This window comes from Mesoplodon densirostris, chromosome 5 (genome assembly GCF_025265405.1).
Source record: "Mesoplodon densirostris isolate mMesDen1 chromosome 5, mMesDen1 primary haplotype, whole genome shotgun sequence".
Classification (NCBI taxonomy): Eukaryota; Metazoa; Chordata; class Mammalia; order Artiodactyla; family Ziphiidae; genus Mesoplodon; species Mesoplodon densirostris.
This window is the reverse complement of record NC_082665.1, coordinates 1,630,698-1,641,407: the sequence shown is the minus strand read 5'-3', so window position 1 is coordinate 1,641,407 and position 10,710 is coordinate 1,630,698. Positions and strand designations below refer to the sequence as shown.

The following is a 10,710-nucleotide window of genomic DNA, read 5'->3' as shown; positions in this document are numbered from 1 at the left end:
CCTTGCGCTAATCCAGGCCACGGTACGTGCAGGAGGGTAGCCAAGTGAGCATGGAAAGGAGAGAAGAGATGTGAGAGGCTGGGGGCTGTTTCTAGCTACCTGCTGTCCTGAACACTGGCCACAGCACACCCAGCCCCACTTCTCATTGTCAAGCAGAGGGCCTTTACTGCCTAGCCTTCCTCCTTGTGGCTTTCTCTGTTTGTGGGGGGAAGCTGAAGAGGTGGCATTCCTACTTCCCTGACATACCTGGAAAGAAGGTGTCTGAGCACACCAGGGAGGCTGGGGTGGGGGCTGGGACCTGAGCAGGGGTTGCCCAACTCTCATCAAAGCATAGAGATGAACTGATAGGCTTGAGAGTGTGGACGGTCACACTGAGCACAGTCCCTGTCAGAGGGAGGAAGACTGGGCTCTAAGTTTAAAGGAGACTGAGCCAGCAAAAATGTTAAGCAATTACCAACTCTGGAGGAAAGCCAGAAAGTTGTACCAAGAAGAAAATGTAATTACAGCGTGTCCACTTGGCTCAGCAGAACACATTTACACAGTTAGAATAAGGAATGCACTGAACCGTGATTCAAAATAAAACTGTGGTAACAGCTCTACGGAGAGGTGAGGGACGGGGCGGGGGTGTGAGGAGCTAACACCTCCCTCTACTGGAACAGGAAGATCTAACGCCTTCCCAGACCCCTCCCTTCACCACAAAGTCCAGGCTGATCTGTGCGGCACCCGTGGCAGGGTGGGGTGGAGGGGTTGGGGGCACGGGGGGTGGGGTGGGGTGGACATCTAATTCTAACACAGTCCCCAGGGTCATTCCTCTCCTTCCTGGTACTTGTCATATTGCCATTTCCTGTTCAATATGTGTTTTCCACCAATGCCACTAGAGGATGCACGTGCACAGGAAGTCTGGGCTGCCTTTGTCAAAGCACGTTGGCACCTTCCAACCCCGGATTGAGTGGCCCAGTTCCCAGAGGCTCTGTCTAAGCTCCTCTTACCCCAGGGGCCTGGCTGGGGGGAGTGGAGTCTGAGGCTAGACACGGCACTTGCACTTGGGGTCTAACAGCTGGGCCCACTAGTAATGGTGGCAACTCAGGGCCCTTGGCCTTGATTTTCCTCTGGGCCTTAGTTTCCCACAATCTGCTCCCCTGCCCAGTTGGGAGGATAAATGAGGACACGTGAAAGGATCCTGCAATGGGCCTGGCACACAGCAGGTGCCAATATGTGCAAAGATGTAAATCATACAAAGGAAAATGAGATGCGGTCCCAGCGCTCATGGAGCTTTGGATAAAATTACAGACTTTTTTTTTTTTTTTTTTTTTTTTTTTTAGGGAAGGGTCTGTATCTGGATTTACAGAGAAATTTCTTCCCTTTAAGTTTTCTGCTTCTACCTTCTAACTTTTGAACCTGGGGGAACAATCTATCTTTTCTGCATTGGTCTCTTTCCATGTAACAGGAATTGGATTCTCTCCCCGTTCCCTCCCAGCAATGAGGTGCAAATTCGAGCCTGGCTTCTGCGGGTTGAGAGGATGCAGTAAGAACGATGCAGAGGAAAGTGTGGCATCTGAGCCCTTCCTAGGGGGTGGGGGGTGGGAGCACTTGTTCCTGCCCACCCCCAGGAGATGGTGGGTTTTAGGCAGGGTGAGATTTCAGAGGAATGTCTGAGAAACTCCCTGGGAAGGTCCACAAAAGCCCCCGTGCTTTTGTGATCCTCCCCCACCGGGGACCCCAGGCTTTAGCTAAACCTAATTACCAGCCTCATCCCCGAGTTCGCCTGTGTTGTCCTACCCGCATGCTTGGCCCTGAAGCCCTCCTTGCCCACCCACACATTCCCCACCCTGAAGGGTCCCACCTAAACGCTGTTGGCCGTGGACCCCTCATCCCTGCTGTGTCCCTAACTGGTAAGGAGCTGTCCCTTCCTCTGGCCCCAGGGTGGCACTTTACACGCAGTGTGGCACATCGGTCGTGTAGAGGTGGAGGGCACAGGCCTGTGTGTGTGGCCTCAGACTTGCAGCCAGCCCCCTCGCCCACCAGTGAGAATGAAGACCACGGCGCTCTGTCACCAGGTGTGGGGTCATGAGCCCCACGGACACAGAACAGTGCCTGGCACACAGGAAGTGCGCCGGGTCTGCTGGGGACGGGGAGAGGCACGCTTTCCTGGGAAGAGCAGGTAGCACCTGTCTGCAGCTTGGCTGGCTGTGTGACCTGCGCCGTGACAGCCACAGCCCATCCTGCCTTCCATAAGCAATTGCATTTAAACACAGACAGAGGGCCAGCCTGTGGACTGGGTTCTCCGGGATCCGGGGAGTGAGGACAGTGGCGATGGGGGCGGGAGGAGGGAGCACCTGGGCGCTTCTTGGGAACGCAGATCCACTGGTCCACGTCCAACCCACTGGATCGGAGCTCGGGGTGGGTCCTGGTGTCTGTTTAACACACTCCGGTGGCAGGTCATCAGTGGGGGACAAGCCCAGATGGGACCCTTTTCCTGGCATTTCAAGACTCCTCCTCCTCCGCTGAAGCACCTCACTGGCTCCCCAGTCCCCACTGAACCCCCGAAGGTGGGTGTTGCAGTGCCTGACCCACCTGGGCCCCCGGCACTCTTGCAGGCATCCCGGCTGGGGCCAGGGGCCCCCTCTGCACACCTGCTCTCCTCCTCCTTCTCGCTCCCTCCTGTCTGGTTCTGGGTCCCAGCCCAGAGGCAGCCTCTCAGCCCGGAGGGGCCTCTCCAGAAAGGTCTCGCCCTCCTTCACCGGGGAAGCCCTTGTGGTTGGGGGGATGGTCTTCTGTCCTCCTTCTCCCACTTAGGTTGTGTTGTTTTTCTCCAAGAACTAGCAGCTCGTCTCCGCGCGGGCCCCACGGGTCAGCCTTGCTGCTGGCACACAAAGGAGGAGGGCGGGTAGGCAGTGGCTGAGCTCGGGAGAGCTGGGGTGCAGGCCAGGCACAAGCCGGGCAGGTGGCTGCAAGGCCTTAGGCCGGTTCCTGGAAGGCGCCTTTTTCTACCTGTAAAATGAGGGTGGGGGTCCGCCTCTCAGGGTGCTGAGATGAAGTACAGGAAGCTCTCAGCAAAACCTGGGAACACGGAGGTGGGGCAGGGGTCAGGGCCAAGTGCCAGGCCAGCCCAGCAAGGCTGCCGAAGCGGGCAGGGCAGGGGGTCAGGAGCAGAGGGCAGGGCACCCAGAGGCTGGCTAAGCTTGGGGTGAAGCCGAGGTGGAGCTGGGGAGGAACATGTGCCCTAATCTGGGTGTGGCACCGTCCAGCAGGGAGTGACCCACTGAAGGTCACAAGGGTAGGAGGTGGGGCCGGGCTGGCTGACCCTGGACTGTGTGCTGAGTGGGTGTCAGGGAGACCTAATCCTTTCCACACTTTAGCAACGATCAAACTTCCTAGTTACAAAGGCTGCACCACCCAGGGAGGGAAAAAAGAGAGGCTGGAGGGGTGTGGACACTGTGCACTGTGGGGACGTCTCTGGGCAACGGGATTAAAGGGATTTTAACTTCAGAACTAGATTTCTGTATTTTCCAAATTGTCTATGATAACCACGTATTAATTTTGTAATCAGAAAAGGGTGTTACTATAAATCAAGTTAATGAGACCACAAACCAAAAACCTGGGGACCCACCCCCATCCGCGGGCTCTCTCTCTAGATGGGGGAGGGCTAAAAGGAGTGGAAGGAGGGCGCCAGGCTGCGCGGCTCCCCGGAGTGCCACGGGCCAGGGCCACCGCGCGTCTCAGCCCGCGGAGCCAAGTGGAAATCGCGACCCGGGTAACCGCCTGCCCGGCCTCATCCTCCCGCCCCTCCCTCACCACTTCCTCCCCATCAACCCCCCCCTCCCCCGCGACCACACTGAGGACGCATTATTTTACCCCAAGAGTTTCCCAGTGCAGCAACTGCACAACCCCAAATAGTTTGCAACCAGACCTTCCTGTCGCATTGCTGGGCGCAGACGGGCGGGACCCGCTAACCCCGTGGTCGCCGCGCGCAGAGGCGCCCAGGTTGGGCCCGGGCCGCGCCGTCCCAGAGCCAAGCGGGAGGCACGCGTGCCCGATCCCCAGAAATTCCCCGTTTGGGGGATGCTCAGACGACAAACGGCCCCGCAGAGACCCAAACCGATCAATTTTAACCCCAACGCCGGCCTCAGTCTCCCAATCCGTAGCCGGTGGACGGAGCCCACTCGATCGCGAGGCTGGGGCAGGTCCCAGCCGCACGCCCTGGAGTCTGGCGAGGGCGTCCTTCCCGGAGCCGCTTCCTTAGGGGTCCTCGGGGCGCGCCCGCAGAATTGCAGAGGGAGGGGAGCCGCCTCCCCACCCATCGCCCCGGGGCAGCAGGGCGGGGCAGGAAGGTCCTCACATTGAGGACTTTTCTTTGCCCCTGCCCGGCTCAGACGCCCCAAGGCCCGCGCGCCGAACCTCCACCTGCCAGGGGGCACCCTGCCTGGTGCTGACGCTGACACCCCGACGGCCCGCCCCGGAGCCGCCAGACTGCCGGCTTTGCTTCCCTACCGACTTGCTGCCACTGGAATCTGAGCACCGGCTGCCCGCAGGGGCTTCCTGGTGCTTACCTGTCAGTCCTCAAAGAACCACTGCGGCAACCCAGTGTAGAGATGGGGAAACTGAGGCTCCTACCTTGCCCAAGTCACCTCCAAGCCTGGCCACCTCGCCGGGGGCGCGTGAACCGGGCCTCCTCTCCGGGGAGAGGCCCGGGGGCTCCCAAGACCTAGACTCAGGCCCGGCAGGGGCCGAGGGGAGAGGAGTGTGGCCAGGGAGGGGGGCTGATAGGACGCCTTCCTGGGGCTGAGGAGGGCTAAGGAAGGCTTATCCAGGGCCGGGTTCACCGGGCCGGGCGCTGTACGCGGGAGGCTGGTGCAGCCCCAGGACCACCCCAGGAAGGAAGTCCTGACAGTGAGCACATGGAGAGCGTGGGGTCAGGGCTTGGCCCAGGGTTAGTCAGGGCTGGGATGCAGTGGGCCCTGGGGCTCCACGTCCCAGCCCAGTCACTGGCCAGGGCGGCGCCCACGCCGCAAGGAGCCGCGGGCGCTGGGAGCAGCAGCGGCTCAGAGCCGGGGGTCTGCAGCCCCGCTGTTCGCAGGTTGCCGTCCGCTCTAACGCGCAGCCTTGTGGGGTTTGGGAGAGCAGAGAGCGGGGGCGTCCTCCGGAAGTCCTTGCGAAGGGCCCCGAGGGACCGGGTGGACTGGGATGGGCGGCGGGGTGTTTGCCCCGAGGCTTTCCAGGAAGCCATCCTTCCACGACTTCCTGGGGCCCCCGGAACCGCGAGGAGATCCGCGCCCTGCGGAGGCTGAAGGCGCTCGGGGTCCGGGGAAGGGCCCGCGCTGGGATCCCCAGCACGCCCGCGCCTGCGCCCCAGCTCCTCCAGAGAAACTCACGCGGGCCGCGGGCGCCCTCGCGCGACGGAAGAATTAACTCGCGCCTCCAGCGCGGGGGGCGTGGCCTGTCCAGAGACCACGAAGGCCGCGAGGTCCCGCAGGGAGGCGGGCGGCACATGGGACAGAGGCGACACGGCTGAGCAGACATGGCTGAGCGCTGGGAAGGACAGACCCGCTGAGGGAGGACTCCTCCCCTGGAGGCCAAAGCCAGGGGTAGCCTTTCCAGGGCGATCATGGCCGTGGCCCCTCTGGGGAGGTAAGGGCCTCCAGTGAGGAGGCCAGTGCAGGAGCCCAGGTGGGGGTGGAATTTGGAGGGAGTGATAAGGTGGCTCTTGGGTTGGATGTGACAGGGAGAGGGGACGCTAGCCAAGGTGGCACCTCGGTTTGGGGCTTGGGCGGCTGTGTGAGTGCCCATGCCATTTCTTCTGAAGGGGAATATACTGCCCGGGTAGTTGGGGCAGGTTGGGATGGGAACCAAGAATTCCACTTTAAGGTTCTCTCAATTTCACGTGGAGACCCAGAGAGAGGTCGGGGCTGCAGATGAAAGTGTCAGCGTAGCAGGGTGTGGCCTGGTCACGCAGAGGGATGAAGGGAAAGAGAGGGAACGGGCCCCAGGATTTAAAAAACTCATAACAGATCCATTTTGCAGCAGTTGGAGGTTCTTTTCCTTCTATTGAGATAGCATGGGCTGTACAGAAAATGCAAAAAGCAAACCCTGAAATGGAGGCTGCCCTGCAGGCCTTTGGAGCTGGCCAGGGGCCCAGCTCACTGGGGGTCAGGCAAGGGAGCAGGCCCCCAGGGCAGGAGGCAAGCCCAGGTCTACCTACCGCAGACGGCTCAGGAAGTGAGGCTAGCTGGATGCAGAGTATCCAAGTGTGTGGAAGATCAGGCCCAGTGATGCTGGGGCCGACAGAAGAGAGCTGCTTCTGGAATGCTGCCGAGTGCCTCTGCGCCTGCTTCCAGGAGGTCATTCCTGGATGCCAGCTGAGTTAGTGCTGTGTCTGCATGCACCCTGGCAGCACGTGTACCCAGCAGTCATTACCTCTGTGTTCTCCTTAGGTCTGGTGGAACCAGAGAATGACTCGTGACACCCCTTAAAGAAGTTGTAGGTGCCACCAGATGAGTGGGGACACGAGTGGGTGGTGGGCTTGGCCTTCTCCATGCTCCAGAAAGCCTTCCCAGAAGTTCCACTAGTCTGGGTCACAGCCAGGAAACAGGTTCTAGCCAAAGGAAGCTGGTCTGGCAGGCGCTGGTCAGACACCCAACCTGGCCCTGGGCAGGCGGTGGTGATAGCAGGGCCACTGACAGAGTCGGGGTGCCGAGCCTGAGAGCTGGCTTCTGGGGTTTCTTCCAGGGACATTTCTCTCTGGCCCCAGCCCAGATCCGTTCTGTGAAATCGCCCCTATAAATCCTGGCCTGATGCCTCTGAGGTGTTTTAATAAGTATGGGGTTTCCTTTAGGGGTTCCCAGTCCTCCGATTCTCTTACTCCCCGCAGGGCGTTTTTGACAGGCACAAGCAAACACACTCGTGTATTTCAACAAACTTGATCCCCTCCAGCGACGTAACCGTCGTTCTCCAGATCACAGGGAGAATTGCGTGATTCCAGCAATTAGCCACACCTGCCCCAGGAGGCGGGGCGGAGCCAAAGGCGGGACGAGGAGCTCGACCCCGCCCCCACACCGCAGCCCCGCCCCTCTTCGGCCCCGCCCCACTCCTCTCTGGCGCCTCGCGGCCGGCGCGGGCAGGATCGCGGACTCCAGCCACAGCGGCTCTTGTTTCCGCCGGGCCGCCAGAGCGAAGGACCAGCTTCCGGCAGCCTGTGCCGCGTGTGCTGTTCGGCTTCCGGCCGGTTGTGGGTCTCCGCCGCTGACATGGGGAAAGTGAGGGGCCTGCGGTCCCGGGTGCACAAGGCTGCCGTGAGGCCCACGGGGGAGGCCGCGCCCGGCCCCGCGCCCCCTGCCCGGGAGGCGGCCTCTCTGCAGGCCTCGGCTGGCGGAATCGGGGGGAAGGTAAGCTGGGGATACCGCGGGCCGTGGGAGTGGGGAAGAGCTGCGGGTGGGGGAAGGGGGCCGCGGGCCGGGGTCGGGGCTCCACACTTTGCGGCCTCGGGGGTCCCGGGCCGGCTCCAGTCCCGCGTGCTTTGTGGGCGCCCCCCCGTCGCCCCCGAAGGGTCCCCGCGACCCCGGGACCGCCCTGGGACTCGGTTGAGTTTACCGCGCGGCCTGCGGGCCTTCCTGGTCCGCGAAGTGTCGTGGCCTCCGTGGACCCCGAGGCTCGGCTGCTCAAGTGCGCGACGGCCTGGGAGGCGTTGACTTGCTCCGCGTTTGGAGTTCTGCGAGTGAGGACCAGAAACCTCCCATCCCCACGTGTAGAAATGCTGCGCGAAAATGGCAAAAATTTCTATGCATCGTAGCTGTGCTCCGAGGAAAGGAAAGGGAATTCCCAGGATTAACGAAAAAAACGAAGAGCAAACTGAAGAGACCCTGTACCCTGTAGCAGCACCCCCCCGTCCCCCCATCTTACCTAGCCCTAAGCAACCACTGGTCTTTCTGCCTCTGTTCGGTACATTTCCTGTGGATGGAGCCGTGGCCTTTGCGTTTGGCTTCTTGGACTTAGCATAGCGTTTTCAGCGCTCATGCAGGTTGTATGATGTGTATCAATGCTTCATTCCTTTTTGTGGTGGGACAGTGTTCCACTGTTTGGTTAGACCATGTTTTGTTTATCCAGGTGCTGACCCTGGAGCTTCCTGGAAGCATTTACTGGTGTTTGTAACCCAGGGGCTAGCACCTGGACAGTGGACAAAATCTTGCTGGCTTGTGGGGACTGTGGCTTTGGATCGGTAATGCTAAAGAGAACAGCCATGTTTGTTAAGCACTTGCTGTGTGCCAGGCACTTTACTTTTTCATAACAGCCCCAACCCTCATTTTGCTGAAGTGAGGAAAAAACTGAGAGTTTAAATAAATTACCAAGGACATTCAGCTGCTGATGGAGGAGCTGATGTTTGAACCCAGGATCTGGCATCAGTGCCCTGGTTTTCATAAAAACTTTATTGGGGTAGAATTCATGTCATAAAATGCACCCATTTAAAGTGTACAATTTAATGGGATTTTTTTTAGTATATTCACAGATTTGCACAATCATCACTACAAATTTCAGAACATTTTCATCACCCTAAAAGGAAACCCCATACTTATTATCAGCCATTCAGTCATTCTGGCAACTGTGAATCTGCTTTCTGTATATATATGCCTCTTCTGGATGTTTCATACAAGTGGAATTACACGATATGTGGCCTTTTGTGTCAGGGTTCTTTCACTGGGCATGCTTTTGCAGTTCATCCTTATAGTACTGTTTTTGTAGCATTCGTTTCTTTGTTGTCTTTATTCTTTTTATGGCTGAAAAATATTCCATTGTATGGGTATACCAGACCATGTCACATTTTATTTATCCATTCATAAGTTGGATAGTTAGGTTGTTTCAGATTTTTGGCTATCGTGATAATACTGTTGTGTACAAATTTTTCTGTGGATGCATGGAGTGGAATTGCTAGGATGTATGGAACTCTATGTTGAACTTTTTGAGGAATTGCCAGATTACTTTCCACAATCGCTGCGCCATTTTAGAGTCCCACCAGCAATAAATGAGGGTTCCAATTTCTCCACATCCTCACCAACACTTGTTATTGTCTGTCTTTTTGATTATAGCCATCCTGCTGGATGTGAGGTGGTATTTCATTGTTTTGATTTGCATTTCCCTAAAGGCTAATGAATAATGTTGAGGATTTTTTTCATGGGCTTGTTGACTGTATATCTTTGGAGAAATGTCTATTCAAGTCCTTTGCCCATTTAAAAATTATGTTGATTGTCTTTTTGTTGAATTGTCAGAGTTCTTTATATATTCTGGATAGTAAACCCTTATCAGATATATATGGTTTGCAAATGTTTTTTTCACTTCTATGGGTTGTCTTTTTACTTTCTTGATATTGTCCTTGGAAGCACAAAGTTTTTAATTTTGATGAGGTCCAGTTTATCTTGTTTTCTCTTGTTGTTTGTGCTTTTGGTGTTGTGAAAGGTCAAGGTTTAGTTGAAAAGCTTAGGGGAGCCTGAGCAGAGTTTGGTCATGGAGAGACTTTTTGTCAGTGGATGTCCTTTGCTGGTTGACATAGGGCTCATGATGTACATCAGTATTTACATCTTAATTCAAGTGAAAGATGGAATCTTCACTACTGTTTAACTCCAGTCCCTCTTATTCCCTTGTTGTGCTGTTATTGTTATGTATGCAAGCTGGTATCATTTGCTTCCAGCCTAAAAAACTTTATTAGTATTTCTTATAAGGCAGGTCTACTAGCAACAGATTCTCTCAGCTTTAGTTGATCTGGGACTGTCTTTATTTTACCATCATCTTTGAAAGATAGTTTTGTTGGATATAAGATTCTTGGTTGACTATAGTCTTTCACCACTTTTATGTTATCCCACTGCCTTCTGGCCTCCATTGTTTCTCATGAGAAGTCAGCTGTTAATCTTATTGGGGTTCCCTTGTATGTGATGAGTCATTTTTTGCTGCTTTCAAGATTTTCTCTTTGCCTTTAAACATTTTGACTATGATGTGTCTTGGTGTAGATCTCTGTGCTTGTTCTGTTTGGAGTTTGTTTATCCTACTTGAAGTTCATTGAGTTTGGACATATAGGTTAGGGTTTTCCATCAACTTTGGCAAGTGTTCAGACATAATTTCTTCGAATACTTTTTCTGCCCTGTTCTGTCTCTCTTCTTCTGGTACTTCTGTTACATGTACATAGGTTGGCATGCTGAATGGTGCTCTGAGGCTCTGTTTGTTTTTCTCCAAGGTTGTTGTGTAAGGTTATTTCTATTCATTTTTTTCTGTGAAGCTCCATTCTTTTTCCATCTTTTCTTCATATGGTACAATTTCTGTTGATCCTTTTTCATATTCACTGATTTTTTTCCTCTGCCAGCTTAGATTTACTTTTGAATCTCTGTAGTGAAGTTCTTCGCTTTTTTTTTTTTTTAAAGAAGATGTTGGGGGTAGGAGTTTATTAATTAATTAATATATTTTTGCTGTGTTGGGTCTTCGTTTCTGTGCGAGGGCTTTCTCTAGTTGTGGCAAGCAGGGGTCACTCTTCATCGCGGTGCGCGGGCCTCTCACTATCGCGGCCTCTCTTGTTGCAGAGCACAGGCTTCAGATGCGCAGGCTCAGCAGTTGTGGCTCACGGGCCGGGTTGCTCCGCGGCATGTGGGATCCTCCCAGACCAGGGCTCGAACCTGTGTCCCCTGCATTAGCAGTCAGACACTCAACCACTGCGCCACCAGGGAAGCCCCAAAT

The 10,710-nt window shown here is 55.6% G+C and overlaps 1 protein-coding gene across 5 annotated transcripts in view; it reads left to right on the top strand.

Annotated features, from left to right (window-relative positions):
- The first annotated feature begins 7,141 nt into the window (after positions 1 to 7,141).
- SLX9 (SLX9 ribosome biogenesis factor) overlaps positions 7,142 to 10,710 on the top strand; it is a 46,042-nt gene continuing 42,473 nt past the window's right edge. Inside the window, exon 1 of one of the 5 annotated variants that reach the window (XM_060100373.1) lies at positions 7,142 to 7,382. In XM_060100373.1, the coding sequence (XP_059956356.1) occupies positions 7,245 to 7,382 (138 nt within the window). In that variant the 5' untranslated portion in view covers positions 7,142 to 7,244. The remainder of the gene's footprint in view (positions 7,383 to 10,710) is intronic. The other 4 variants (XM_060100375.1, XM_060100374.1, XM_060100377.1 and 1 more) reach the window with 4 other exon arrangements.